This window comes from Haliotis rufescens, unplaced genomic scaffold (assembly GCF_023055435.1).
Source record: "Haliotis rufescens isolate VD_foot unplaced genomic scaffold, xgHalRufe1.0.p SCAF_21, whole genome shotgun sequence".
NCBI classification, from domain to species: domain Eukaryota; kingdom Metazoa; phylum Mollusca; class Gastropoda; order Lepetellida; family Haliotidae; genus Haliotis; species Haliotis rufescens.
The window spans coordinates 4,059,128-4,074,750 of record NW_025963902.1 but is presented as its reverse complement, the minus strand read 5'-3'; the positions used below and the strand labels follow the sequence as shown (position 1 = coordinate 4,074,750).

The 15,623-nt window shown below is 45.5% G+C and overlaps 1 protein-coding gene across 1 annotated transcript; it reads right to left on the bottom strand.

Annotated features, from left to right (window-relative positions):
* Positions 1-11,263: 11,263 nt before the first annotated feature.
* Positions 11,264-14,475, bottom strand: LOC124133453. The gene is made up of 4 exons (XM_046497886.2): positions 12,939-14,475; positions 12,600-12,668; positions 11,802-11,891; positions 11,264-11,608 (listed from the first exon to the last, which is right to left on the bottom strand). The coding sequence occupies exons 1-4, from the start codon at positions 13,983-13,985 to the stop codon at positions 11,459-11,461; spliced, it is 1,356 nt and encodes a 451-aa protein (XP_046353842.1). The 5' UTR covers positions 13,986-14,475; the 3' UTR covers positions 11,264-11,458.
* Positions 14,476-15,623: the final 1,148 nt, after the last annotated feature.

Here is a 15,623-nt window from a genome sequence, read left to right as displayed (position 1 = left end):
GTTGTTGTTTAACGCCGGACTCAGCAATATTCCAGCGATATGACGGCGGTCTATAAGTAGTAGCGTATGGACCAGACAAGCCAGTGACTGAAATCATGGGCATCGATCCATGAAACTGGAAAACGATGACATGCATCAACCATTTCAGCGAGGCTAATGACCCGATCCGGTTAGTCGCCTCTTACGACAAGCATAGTTGCCTTTTACAGCAAGCATGGGTTGCTGAAGACCTATTCTACCCGGGATCTTCACGGGTCACAATGCCTCTGGGGGACTTGAATCTGCTTACATATACTTACTATCGGTGACTTTCATGGCTATAAGTCATTGCTGAGTATTTTTCAATATTGGCTGGTTGGTTGGTTGGTTTTTTAAACGCACTCCAGCTATATGATGGCTATTGGCTAGTATATTTTTTGTGCACAACCACCAGTAGCTAAAGAGATGACGTAAATCCAGCTGGTGTATCATGCAGGAAACAAGCACCGTAAGTCCCCATGATCCCCAGCGAGGTGGCCCAGCTTTGGTAACTGGTGGTCTATTGCCCGTGTTTTACACTGTATAGATGCAAATATGTCTGATACAATTTGTTTTTAGATATAACTTTGCATTCATGAGTCACTGGTGAATATATCAACTTGGTCTCATCGCTATATGGCTGAAATAATGCCGATGCGACGTTATATTTTAACTCAATCACTCACATAAACAACAAAACCAAATAAGAAAGTACTTATTAAAGAAGTAGGCCTTCCCATTGGCACCATCTTGCGGATCCGTTTCTTTATGCATACGAATCGGAATTTCCCTTCGGAAAGACAAAACAAGGTAATTTGGCTATGAAGTTTAACTTAAGCTTCAGGTATATCGATGATCTGATATCGTTCAATACCCATCAAATAGCCAATTCCCTTCCACTGACTTACCCACAAGAACTAGAAATAATCGAGACCAGTGAGAACGCCTCAGCTGTTTCATATTCAGAGCTATGCATAAAGATTCAGAGTGACAAAACACTCTCCACTAGACCTATGACTTCAACTAGGGATGGCTTCATCTTTCCCTGCATGTCGAGCAATATTCCAGCAGTTCCCTGGTGTTTACATCCCACAACTTTTGAGATACAATCGAACATGCTCTTTCTACCAACATTTTAAAGAGCGCAAAACGTTTTTAATCAGAAATTGATCAAGGTTACAACATTCAAGGACTCAGTAAAGCTTTTAAAAAGTTTTATGGTATACATGTGTTCCCGTGTTTTTTTTCAAGTGAACAATCGACTTGCCTTTGCATGTGATTGTGACGGGTGCCAAGTGCATTTGAAATACTTTGATTGATGGCTTCAACAAATGCGAGTTTGTCACCAAAACGTTTCACTTATCGATAAGTAAACGAGGTGAATATACAAGAGAATATTATAGTATAAACTGATGTCGGCAATATTCCGACGAAAATAGTACCAGTGGCACTAGTTGACACTATTGTGAGTCAGTTAGTTTGGCAAAGGTTAGTGAGAGGCCATGAAAGACGTTTACTTACTTTTCTTGTTGTGAACTCGACCGCTTCCCAAATGGGGTCCCGGCTCTCTGATTGGGTGGAGCTTTTCGGGTCCTGCGACTTCCCGGGCATGGGCTGCGGCCCTCGGGAAACTTCAGCTGTACTGGAGGACATGGCCGACCACCAAACCCTCCATTTACAGGAACCCGACGTCTTCTGGGACCTTCGAATGGATAGGACCCTATTTTCTTCCCTGGCGAAGATCCGGGATCTTCATGAGTTAAGAAGTTTTCTCTTCCATGTGGATGTCCACCTTTGACTCCCAAGGCTCTCTGGGACCCGTTAGACGCTTCTTAGAGAACTGTGGACGCCTGTCAGATTTCTATGCTCAATCTCGGCCCTCCGGCCAAGGTCACCTTCTATACTTTCTTGGGGCTGGGTAAATATACCGGGCCAACCAATTTCCTTCTTGATGCCCGATAAATTTACCTGGTCTGTTAGTCTTCTCCTTGATGCCTTGATGTTTTTCAGGATCGACCGCAGCCCCTCCCATTGTCACATGTCAAACCCCTATGCCATGGCATTTATGCTGAAATAGGTTTGCGGGAAATCTGCAAGCCAAGCAGCTACATCCGCAGCTTTCCCGGTAAAACAATGGAGGTGCTCCACCTGAGTAGGTGGTTGCACCGCTCTCACGATTCTCAGAGCATGTCCATGTACGTCTGACCCATATGGGTCATCCCTGCCTCCCCTGAGGTGGAGCATAACAATCTGGTCCGTTGTAGGAAACTTCAACACTTTCTGGAGGACCTCCTCTTGTCGTCCCCAAGTGTGGGATTGGGTGGTCCGATCCAATCCCACCTCCCCCAGGGCCCGGACATTCGGGGAAGAGGACAGTTTTTCTAGGTACCTCCCTGGGCACGGAGATGACTCAGGAGATCTTCCACGCTGAGTCCGTGGCGCCACCCCCAGAGATCCTAACAAGTCCAGTCCAGGTGAAAATGGACATTGATTGCTCCCGAGAAGATTGGGGTCTCTTCTTCCGAAGCTACGCTCACCCCAGAACTGGGGGAAAGCTAACCATGGTAACAACCCGGTCCGCAGAAGCTTCCTCCTTGGCCTTGTTTCTCCCCTGTTCATGGAGGCTAAACTTCTGGGTACTGATATTGGCATGATCCATCAAATCCCCCAAAGTGGCTTCTGGATTAATCAGTGTCTTGGCCAAGTGCTGCAATGCCCGGACTCGGTCCTGGGCCTCCTCCCGGGTTAAGGCATGTCTCCCCTCCATGAAAAACAGAGGCGAGTGGGCCATCCGGACATGTTGTTTGAGTTTTCGTGACCTCACGCCACATCCCGGCAATGGACATGCAGATGTCCGATGCCTGGTCACCCGCCGGGAACGCTGGGCAACTGCAGGGTGGTTGGGCCAGCGGTGGTCCTTTCCCGGATGACTCGTCTTTTGAACTGGGTCCTCTTGCAGCTGAGGGTCCCATTTCGCCGTCCGACGATGAGAGGGGGAGTGCCGATGGGCGGAAGACTGCCTCCTGACGGGAGACCGTCGCCTTGAGGGTGACCATCTCCTTATCACTTGGCGACCTCCTACTTCCGCGCCTGCCGGAATGTATACTGTCAATGGCTGTTCCCTCCGCTGGGCCTTGTGGCTTGCCTCTTGGGAATCCTGGGAAGAGCTTGTTCTATCCCTTTTCCGGGAGGCCATCTCCTCCACATTTGCCATGGTGGCACCACTCCCTCGGGGGAATCATCTGTGGTGGCCTCGAAAAGTCCACTAGGGGCCCCCTTGATGTTGTGGTCCTAGGTGGGTCCATCAGAACATCCTGGCCTGGGCACCTCTCCGGGACCTGCGCGCCATGGAGTAAAATATCGATGATGGTGACAGGCTCTTTCTCCTCATAGTAGCCCATCAACCCCTAATCTTCGCTGCTTGACATTTCAAATTCTGTTGATAGATTTTAGCTGTTTCCCCTGTGAATATTGGCTGCAAGATAAGACATCATGGTTACTCAACCTATCTGCCCACAGGTTTTGCAAGGCATGCATTACTCTAGGATACTGCAGAGTGGACACCTTAAGTGTTCCATGTTTTCCGCCTTTCGGGTTTCACTCTGACACAGGCCCCATGAAACAACCAATCGCACTCATCGCAACCTATCATAAACGACCTGTCATCTGGCCCCCGACACACACACAGAACAACTCTCCTTAAGATGACTCTTGCACTTTGTCCGACTCCTCATAGAGTCAATCTAACTCTAAGTCATCTACCGGCCTGGACTGTTGTCGTCTCTTTAGCCAGATGTGTAAGCCCCTGTCTCTACAGGGCTGAATACGATCATGGTGTACCGTCATCTCCTTCCGGGGATCCTGGACCACAAACAGATTGGCGGTCAGTTTTTTCACTGTCAAGTAGGGCCCCTTCCACACTGGGCACAGCTTCTTGCATTTTCCCAACATGGTTGCAAAGTTCAGGATGTAGACAGCCTTGCCTTCCTCGAAGGTTCTGGGTCTTGAGGTCATAGTCCTTCTTCATTCTCACCACCACTGTTCTCAGCTGTCTTCTGGCTAGCGAGCTTAAGATCCCTGACATAATTGGAGAGACCCGATTCCCCGTCATCATTGGGCGTCCCAAACATCAAATCAGCCGGAATGTTGATTTCTCGCTCTAACATAAGTCGGTTGGCCGTGAACCCAGTATGTCGGTTGACTGAAGATCTAAAAGCACTGGCTAGCTGAGGCAAGTATTCATCCCATGAGGATTGGGATTTGCCGATGTGGCAACGCACCATTTGCATAAGGGTTCTGTTATATCTCTCCACCTGACTATTGGATGACGGTTGATATGGAGTGATCCTGGACTTGGTTACTTGCAGTAACTCACAGCTGCTTCTCTAGTTCACGCATGTGTTCTATCACATCTAGATTTCTGTAATGGACTACTCATCGGCCTTCCTCATAACCCCTTGACTAAACTTCAAAGAGTTCAAAACTGTGCAGCCAGGCTTGTTACTAAATCCAAAAAGTTTGACCATATCACACCGATTCTACGGAACCTCCACTGGCTTAAAATCAATGAGCGAATCCAGTATAAAGTGATGCTGATTGTGTTCAATGCGAGACACAATCAAAAACCAACTTATATCAGCGAGCTTCTTGAAGAGTACGTGCCTGGGAGATCTCTCAGATCAAGCTGCCAGTCCATACTCTCTGTGCCTAGTGTTAGAATGTCGACTTTTGGAGGTCGGAGTTTCGCCAAAGTTGCCCCTGAGCTATGGAATAGGCTGCCATTGGATATTAGGAACATTGACAGTCCTACTTTGTTCCGATCAAGACTCAAAACCTATCTTTTCACCAAATCTTTCTTAGAGTATTGAGGCTTTGTGTTTTCCTAGCTGTGTAATGTCCCTCTTTTTTTGTGTAGATTCAAATGAAGTGCTTTTGAGCAGTTCTTCGAACTGGATACCAGCGCTTTATAAATCTGTAGTTATTATTATAATTAAATGGCTTGAAACAGCTTGCTTTCAAAAATTGGACCTTGATCCGTGTGGATCTGGAATGGAAAACCAAACCTTCCAAAAAACTCATTAACCACTACTCGAGCAGGCTCTTCAGCCATCTGACATGGTAAGGGAATGCATTCGACCCACTTTGTGAACTGATCCACAATCATGAGAATGTATTCATTTCCCTTCTGACTCGGGTAGAGGACCCATGAAATCCAAGTGTACTCTCTCCATTGGAGCTCCTGCATGAAAGCATTCCATCCTGGCTCGGACATGTTTATGTGTCTTCTTGTCACAAGAACACTGTCTGCAGGTAGCAATATACTCTCGAACATCTTGAGAGCTGTGATACCAAAAGTACCTAGCTTTAAGTCGCTCACTTGTCTTCCCTACTCCCATGAGTCCCGCAGTGGGATGTCATGCAGACAGTTAAGTACCTCCCTCTGCAGCTTTTTGGGGATCACTTGTCGTACTTGGGTCTCACCGACTGTGTCGTCCTTTATGTACAGGAGACCATGTATATCTTTTAAGAACATTTCCTTGTTAAGCCAGTAGAATTTTGCTGCTGGATTTGATAGGTAAAGTTGAGCGTCTTGCAGGGATTTCCCTTCTTCCATCCATTCTCTCAACCCTCTTAAATCCATATCTTCTTGATGGGCGCTGGCTAATTCCCCCTTGGAATGCCCAAAAGAACTAGAGGATTCCACATCTGTTTCCTGCGGCTCAGTCACTGACGACCTGACACTTACATCCCGTCCCCCATCAACTTTGATGGCTACTGTTTCCACTGGGATGCTCGAATCCTCCCTAATTCTTTCTCCCCCCTTAGAGAATTATTCTAACAGATTCTCTGTAGTGCAGAAGCCTGTTGACGGCACTCCGGTGGGCCGGCCTGGTACTTCAAGCACTTGATTCGATTGGCCTCTTGGGGTTCGGCCGGCAAGTGGGACCATGTAATCTACTACTTCGGCGAACCGCTCCCAATTCTGGTGGGCTTTTGGGCAGTATCTGCACCCTCCACATGGCGAGGATTCTTTTTCCATTGTAGACTGGTAGTACTCACAGGAGTCTTCAACAGGGATCCTTGATAAGCAGCGTTCTGATGTTTCGCTCAGACTTGCGTATAAGCACCGGTGCTGCAGCCCACTCAGAAGTAGAAGGTTGAATGACTCCTGCTTTTAGCATTTTGTTGAGATGTGCTTCTTCTTCTTCCACAAACCTGAGAGGTATTCTTCACATCCTCTGCTTGATTGACTTGGCCTTACTTTGGCATTGCTCCCGGGTATCTCCATCTGGGCTGATTTCCTCCACCTCCGAAGCTTGGCCTACCTCCTGTCCTTCGTGTAGCTTGATGGTACTCTCTGTGGGATTTACCATGCATATGAATGGCTCTTTGCCTGGCCCATGTAGTATTTCAGGGATAAAAACTTTTCCCAGGATGGTCTCACTGGGCCCCGTCATATACTGACGGAACTGATCGTCGAGCGTTCACTTGACCATTCGGACAGAGTTTGGGGGAATACTAGTCTTGGATGCTAGTCGGATTCCACATACTGCGGGACCTCTTCGGGACTTGATCATCATTGGCACTTCTATGCCACTGATAACTAAGACATAATCCTCCAGGTTAATAATGTTGCAATGGCGAAGGATGAAATCTGCTCCCAGTAACATGTCATCTTCTATTGGCGCCACACATATGGGCAATCAATAAGTTTTCCCCTGGATCCTTATTCTTGTCATATCCGTTATGAAACCTTTCATTTTAAGATCTCTCCCTGCATTCTTCAACATGACCTCTTGTACTGTGGGTGGTTGGTCCGTCAAATTACGCAAACAGCCTGTCGGACATAACAGTCATCTCCACTCCACTGTCAATCACATCTTCGGTTGAGAAATCCTGTATCTGAAGGTGATCATGATTGAGACTCTTTGGGTCAGGGTTCTAATGTTGATCATTGGGAGGCTGGTTTCTTCATCGGTGTAGTACCCTACTTGTTTTATAGGGTTTGTTGAGTCCCTGGGATTTTGGGGAACCTGGTTGAGGAATCGTGAAGTTGACTTTCTTCTCTGGCTTAGGGCTTCTTTTCGCACAGTCGGCTTTGAAATGTCCCCGCTCGCTGCAAGCGAAGCATCCGTCATTGCGCCCAGGGCTGGGTGACCAAGAACGGGCTCTTGCTCTAGACATGTTTTCTGCTAACTTCTTAAGCATGTTTTTAATCTCTTCGATGTCCTTCTTGGTCTCCTTCTTGAATTACCACAGCCCTCTCTCTCCCTCCATCCACTACCCGGTTAGGCTTATCAGATCTTATTCCACCACTACCTGTCTCATCTCTCGACGGGGTTGCCGCCCATATACCACTTGAGCATGGTGTTGAAAATGCCAGACCCTATCTATTGCATCCTTCAAAGTATTGGGGCGAAGATTAGTGACAAACTAACTGGCTTCTTTATTTGAACAACCTTGACAAAATTTTGTAATTACTTGCTTGTCTACATAGTAGCAAGGCAGAACTGGGAAGGCAATCACGGCAGTGTTGACTAAATGCTCTGACCATGTTTCAAGAGACTCGTCTGACTCCTGGCGCATCGTCTGAAACTTAATCTGGGCCATCTCGGATAATTCTGCCTTGTCAAACCATTTGTTCATTTTTGAGGCCATGGCCTCGAAAGATATGTCGTGTTGTCGTCCCTTACAAATGGCAAAATATCCAAGGGCTTCCTCCTTGAGACAAAGGCAGAGGGTGTCAAACTTTTGCTGGTCGGTCCATGGGGTGATTTCTTGCCAAGGTGTCTAGTTGGATCTGGAAGGCACTCCAGCTCCCCTTCCCTCCATAGGAAATAGGTGGGGTCTTCAGACCTGTTCCCCAGTCGGGTCGCTCCTGATGGGGTCTTCTATTCGCCTCACCTCGCTCATGGTCTTTGGTCCTGGCCTAGGGGATCTGTTCGGCATTCTATCTGAACTTCTCTTGTGACCTCAGGGTTGCAGCATACTTGTGGTGGTCTCTGTTGGTTGGCATTGACCGTTTAGGCCCGGTAATCTACTCCAGGGATATCTGCTTCCACATTAACAGCTTGATCCGATTTTCAACCTCACCTACATGTGTACTGCCACTGCTCTCTGGAAGATCCATTCTTGGTTGATCCAATTGCCTGTTGTGCGGATATATGGGTTAAGGCCCTGTACACCCCACCGGGGGTTGATGTAGAGATTTGCCCAGTGGTCCTGAGGTCCTTCACAAAAAGTTGGAGATGACATTGTTAATTGAGTTCAAGTCCTCTCTACGGTTCGTGGTGAACTCCGGTCTATCATCCACGCCTGGCTGCGACTCCATGCTCAGGTGCACTCGAATATTTGCTTCCTTAGGCTGTACTTGATCACATTCTTCTAGCCTGCCCCTCTCGGCACTGCGAAGCTTGTCCTGTAACTGAGATAGTTCTTCCCCTGCTCTCATTCTTTCTTCCTCCGCACTGCGTAATTTATATAGGTATTCCTCCTTCATAGCTCTGCGTTCTTGCTCCCGCCTTTGAGTGGCCAATTCCCACTGGTATTGTTCCCTATAGACTCTCTCACATTCCCACTTCAGCATCTCTATCTCCCTCAAATACTTGTCCAAGGGCGATCCTGGAAACTCTGCTCTCGCCCCTCTATCCGAAAGAAATGGGTGCTGCATCCCGCCTAACAAGGGTGGTGGGGCGCTGGAGTAACGCCCCGACGTGGCTGCTGCCAAACTTGATGGCAGCTCACTATGATGGTAACTGGGAAGAGGCGAATGGTGTCGACCAGACGAACTGGTCCCCCGAGGGGCTGGCGAATACCCACCATGGGCAAGGTGCCTCTGCGCCTTAGAGATGTAATGCTATTCATCTTGGCCGGTGTGGAGGCAAGTGTTTGGCTGTTGAATGGTACCAAAAGAGTTTTGTCAACACTAGCAGGTGAAGTAGGTCTGTTAACTGCTGGCGTTTCCGGTGGTGTGTCCATGGTATGCACAGAAATTGGTTGTCACCTCACTAAATATACTGAATAACAAACGTTCCTGTGACATTGAAGAAGATTTAATGAAAAGTTATATTTTTTACCAAATCTGAAACAATTTGGGTGTGCAACAGATAAAAGAATCCTGTAGGTGTTCAAATGGTTTAATTTGCCATACTCACTTCAGAAAATGCGTGATTTCATTAAAAAAAACATGAACATGCCAAAATGTCAATTTACAAATCAATAACGTGTGTGTCCACCTCTGGTTGCGATGCAAGGAACACATCTTCGTCTCATGGAATGGACCAGGCGTCGTACAAAGTCCTGTGGGATATCTGTCCATATGTGCTGGAGCATGTTTTCGAAGTTCCTGGAGTGTCTGTGGAACACATGGTTGACCTCGAAGGCGCGGATCCATCTCATCCAACATTTGCCCCATTTGTGAGAGATGAGGGGAGCGAGCCGGCCAGGGGATGACATTCACGTTGTTTTGTTGAAGAGAATCCGGAACAATTAGAGCATGACGTCGGGCGACGCATGACGACGCAAAAGCAGCAGAACAACAGGGCCGATGATCTTGTTGCGGTAGCGCTGTCCATTGAGATTTCCCTCTACCACTAGCAAACGGGTCCTCTGTTTTGCTGTAATCCCACCCCATACCATAACGCTGCCGCCCTCGAACCGATCTTCTTCCATGACACAATGATTGTTGTAACGTTTACCTCGACGTCGGTACACTCGAATCCGTCCATCGCTGTGGCTGAGGTGAAAACGAGACTGGTCAGTGAATAGAACTTGTCCCCACTGCATGGCCGTCCAGCGTAGACGCTGTTGGCACCACTGTAGACGTGCTTGACGGTGGTTTCCTGGTTTCAAAATGGGACGTCTGGCGGGTCTTCTGGCGACAATCCCTGCACATCTGAGGCGACGACGTACGGTTTGTGAAGATATTCGTTGAAAGCAAGGGATGCTTCTTGCAGTCACTGTTGCTGGCTGGAATCGATTTCATTGGTGTGTTGTTCGAATCCAGTTGTCTTGTCGATTATTGGTTAGGCGTGGCCTGCCACTCCGAGGATGGTCTCTGTCTGCATTCGTCTGTTGCCAACGTTGCCATAAACACCAAGTGGTGTTTCTGTGGACGGTAAATTGTCTTGCAACATCACGTTGACTTGATCCTGCTTCAAGCATACCAATGGCTCGAAGATGCTCATTTTCGGACAGGCCTGGCATTTCGTAAAACAACAAACAAACAAACCAACCACAAGAAGTCGGGGTCCCGATTGGCACAAGTTGTGCTCCCCTTTTTACTGATCTGTTTCTTTTAGCATATGAACATGATTCGGAATTGCTGTTCGGATCGACATAAACATGGCAATTTTTACTTAAGCTTGCCGTAAAAGGTGACTATGCTTGTCGGAAAAGGCGACTATCGGGATCGGGTGGTCAGGCTCGCTGACTTGGTTGAAGCATGTCATCGATCCCAATTGCGTGGATCGAAGCTCATGATGTCAATTACTGGATTGTCTGGTCGAGACTCGATTATTTACGGACCGCCGTGATATAGCTGGAATATTGCTGAGTGTGGCGTAAAACATTAAACCAACCAACCAACCAATGCTTGCCTTAAAAGACGACTATGCTTGTCGTATGAGACGACTAACGGGATCAGGTGGTCTGGCACGCTGACTTAGTTGATGCATGTCATCGTATCCCAAATGTGATGCGATCAGCGGTCTTCAGCAATCCATGCCTGCCGTAAAAGGCGACTATGCTTGTCGTAAAAGGCGACTAACGGGATCGGGCGGTCAGGCTCGCTGACTTGGTTAATGCATGTGATCGCTCCCAATTGCGTGGATCGAAGCTCATGATGTAAATCACTGGATTGTCTGGTCCAGACTCGATTATTTACAGACCGCCGTCATATAGCTGGAATATTGCTGAGTGCAGCGTAAAACAACAAACCAAACCAAAAAAAACCAAATGTGATGCATGTCATCGATTCCCAATTGCGTGGATCGAAGCTCATGATGTCAATCCTGGTCCAGACTCGATTATTTACAGACCGCTGTCATTTAGCTGGTATATTGCTAAGTGCGGCATTAAACAACAAACAAACCAAACCAAACCAAATGCGTGGATCGATGCTCGTGATATCAATCTCTGGATTGTCTGGTCCAGACTCGATTATTTACAGACCGCCGTCATATAGCTGGAATATTGCTGATTGCGGCATTAAACAAACAACAAACAAAATATTTATCAATTTAATTTTAATTAAACGGTATTATGCCATTGCAAAATGTAAACTTCCAAACCAATCAAGATGTCTACCTTACCCACAATTGTTTCAACAGACATAATATATAGTTTTACTAGCACACTGAAAATAATATCGACAGTGAAGCAACAAGAAGAAGTTGTTGAAGAAATAATAGGCACATGTTTACATGATGTGTAAATGCACCTATGTATGTGACGTGGCATTACGCATACCCTCCAGAAGTAGAGTAACATTGGCCACCAGATCCTGCCACAATATGTCAAGACTCGTCTCGCAGTCTGGCGCACGAAACTGCAGAACCACGACAAAGTAGGTAACCAAAGTTCCAACAATCTGAAACAATAATAACATATGTAGTTCAGAACACCAAGTCTCCAGAAACCATTGTTCAAATCTTCTGATCATGAACATCCACACTAGCCACACTTTCCGGTTAAAAACCTATTTCTTCAATATATTCGTTTCCTGTTTCCTCTCTTTTGAGCTCCCGTTTAAGAAACACTTTAAAAATTAGTTATCAACCTACCGTTAGAAGATTCGATGGAGTGATGGTAAAGAGACCATACACGCTGTAGCCAATTGTTGTCCCAGTGAGCAGGCTTGTGGACTGGTTCACCTGTGACAAATATTCAGTTTCTGTAGCAAGGACCCGTGAAGATTCCGGGGTAGAATAGATCTTCAGCAACCCATGCTTGCCGTAAAAGGCGACTATGCTTGTCGTAAAAGACGACTAACGGGATCGGGTGGTCAGGCTCGCTGACTTGGTTGATGCATGTCATCGATCCCAATTGCGTGGATCGATGTTCATGATATCAATCACTGGATTGTCTGGTCCAGACTCGATTAGTTACAGACCGCCGTCATATAGCTGTAATATTGCTGAGTGCGGTGTTAAACAACAAACCAATTCTGTAGCAAGGCTGTCTTGTAGTCTTCAAATCCACATCTCATTAAATGCAAAATGGTCTCGAAATCAATATCTAATCTTTTCTGGTAAGGTGAAAACATGATTACTGATTACTGAGCACTATTATGCGACACCTAACAGTACACTGCCACACCTGAAATGTCGCCACAATGCATTTTATTTGCACAATCATTTGTAACCTGAGAGAAAGAAACAACAAGTGACTGGTCGTTAATTTCACCTGTAAGTAAATGAAATTGAAAACCAATAGCCGATTTCGAGAGGATTCGTGATACTATCTGTGTAAACATTCACAGCTGGACCAGCCACCGATCCCACATTCCAAGCACTGCTTATTCCACAATAGGACAATTTTAAATGACATATGATTTTGCTTTAGTAAGTCCTACTACTCACTTCTCTCATGGTTGTTTCGCTGAGGTCGGCCGTCGAGATCTTTAAGACGCATTGAAGTGCAGCATGAGCCTGTTACAACACATGTGATGAAAGTAGCATTGTGATATCCTTGTGTCATGGACAAATCATTGTTAATGGGCTGAAAGTTTTGATTAAAAGTGCAAAAAGTGAGAAGATAAGCATACTGCTTTTATGAGTGAGTGAGTTGGGTTTAACGGCGCTTTGAACAGTATTCCAGTTATTTCACGGATTGTGATTTGAACCTCTGACTGTCCAATCAGAATCCATTTCTCATAGGGAAAATCAGGTATCGAAATCTGTTATCGACTACATACTCACCTTTACGTTGACCCTCACGCCTGTCACGGACATCACGATGAACGACACACTGCAAGAGACCAGGATAAACGTACACAGAAAAACATTATTTTGTGATTCCATACGTGTCAGGAGGACATACAGTGAAAAGCATGACAGCGGCAGTGACATGAAAAACGTTCCGAATTGAAAGTATGCAATAGAGTCACCATACCCAGATATTAAAGAACAGATGTGCTTATGTCGACGTATTATGTCCGTTAGTTTTACACACTGATATTCAGGGGCACATTCCGATCTGAATGTCTGGTTTTCTTGATGATTCATGTTTTGTTCGACGCATCGTTTCATAATTATGTTTATCACGTCAAGTTCAGAACAAAGAGGGTATGTTCCAATCACTGCACCCACAAAAGAACTCGTTGTTAAAATGGAGTAAATGAAATAATTGATGATTGATATCAAATAGTTCAACCATCCCAAAGCATTAACGAAAGTAAGCTCTCCAACTTCTTGGATGACAAGGACATACGTGAACATCACTCCTGTCACACAAATACCAGAGGACATCACAAACGCAACAACCATCCTGCTTTTCTTTACCATGTTTTTCATATTTTCATGAACACCATAACGTTGTTCATATAAATAGAAATCCTTACACCAAGACTGGTATGTTGCATCTCGATAGTTCAGTGAGGCCCAAGTACACAACCCAGATGCCATACAATTCAGAGCCATTATTTGAAAAACTATTATCCATTCGCTTGACATCGGTACAAGTAGTGCAACGTTACAGGCAAGTATTCCTGTGTAGATCCAAAGATATGAGTTTATGAGGACACAGTAGAGTATATGGAACCAGCCATCTTTGTGAAGCAGTCTGAAACGGTCGTCAGTACATCCTATATTCTCCACAGTAACATGTGGACCAGTGCTTATTCCACAAACACGCATCAAGATTAACCCTGGTCTAAGTAGTTGTAGGACAGATCTTGAGTTGGTTGTTTCTTTCTTTCCATCAGATGAAGATGAAGATGATGCCTGCTGTGGCTGAACACGAGACATGGTGAGAGAAACTATTGCTGCGTCACGTCAATCCAGCTAGCAGTCTCAGTATGTCATATCAAATGCCGACTTTTATCGAGGAATGTCGACATGTCAATTGGTTTGCATGATACTGCCCTGCATTGTTAAGTCACTCGCAATGATCGTAATTAGATAAAAGCTTTTTGTTAAAGTAGTATTAGCTACTATCTTCAATTCAGACAAATGTCATTTCAAATGATGACACAGTAAATACAATTCCGTTTATTTGTAGAGAGGTTGATGCATGTGCACGCTAATGCTTCCCGATAAATTCTCTGTTCCGAAATGCAGTCAATCAATATTTACTTTCACTCTAACACTCCACCTTGGCTTCATTTAATACACATGTCTCCCTCTGTTGTCTGCTGGTAATAGCATCGCCAGTCCACTTTAACGTTGGGCAATGAACACAGGATGACTGAAAAATGTTTGTTAACATCTTCACATATGGTATAAAATACCAAATCCAATTGAGGAGTGAGCGAGTTGGGTTTAACGCCGCTTTTAACATTATTCCAGTTATATCACTGTGTGTCAGCTTAATGTGAGGGGAAAGCCCGAAGTGATTTAGATCTCAGACGTTTACCACTTCGGTGAAACCCACGAGCAAAGGTATGGTCCTGACAAACCTAGAAAAATAAATTTGGGCGAACCGGGATTCGAACTCACAATCATGGGTTTCTGGTGTGCCCAAGGGACGCAACTCTGCTCAGCGAATCGCGGCACCTTAGAGGACTATTATAACTTATGAGATACAATCGAGCATGCTCTTTCTATCAAGATTTCAAAGAGCGTCATGCGACTCTTGCTCTGTAGTTATGACATTTATGGCCTCTGTAAAGCTTTCAAAACTTTTTGTGGTAGACATGCGGTGAACATTTCGAAATTTGACGCTTCAGCGACAATATTTATGTCCGATGCAATTCCCCATTTTGACTTGTAACATATGTTCCCTTGTTTCTTCAGGTGAACAATTGACTTGCCTTTGCATGTGTATTTGATGGTGGGGCAGGATACGCTTACCTTTTTGCGAACCTCTGGTATCATTACTATTTGATAGTGATTTATAAACACATGCAAATGATACAGTAGTAATCGTGCAATTTATGCAGAGATTTCTCTTGTATATTGAAAGGGGTTTTGTATCCTTTATTAATATGTGTACGTCGTGTTAGTTAGCACTTACCTCCTGAAAATAATACAAAGTCAATATAGCTACATCTCCACCCCGACCTTGGACGTGTCGTAACCTGACCTACTAAACCGTTACTCGTCACTACAGCCAATGGCTGTCAAAGAAGGTGTTGACAGCCAGCCTCCGTGTCATTGACAGCTTCAGGAATCAGATGACAACCCCGATCTGTGATGTGGTTCAACATTAGCCTATGACTTTACTGGGAACGAGAATGTGGGTACATGGTGATTGCCAATGAACCAACCTGAAGGATGAATGAATAACGGCGTTAATAAGCCTTGCTGAAGACGAGTTGAAATGGCTTTACATTGCTGATTCTTCAATCTTTTGACCCGCCAGTTTCATGATTTGAAACATTCGACATCAGCATGTGAAACAATTGTGACTGTGGTCACAGTTGTTCGTGCACGTATTGATTAATT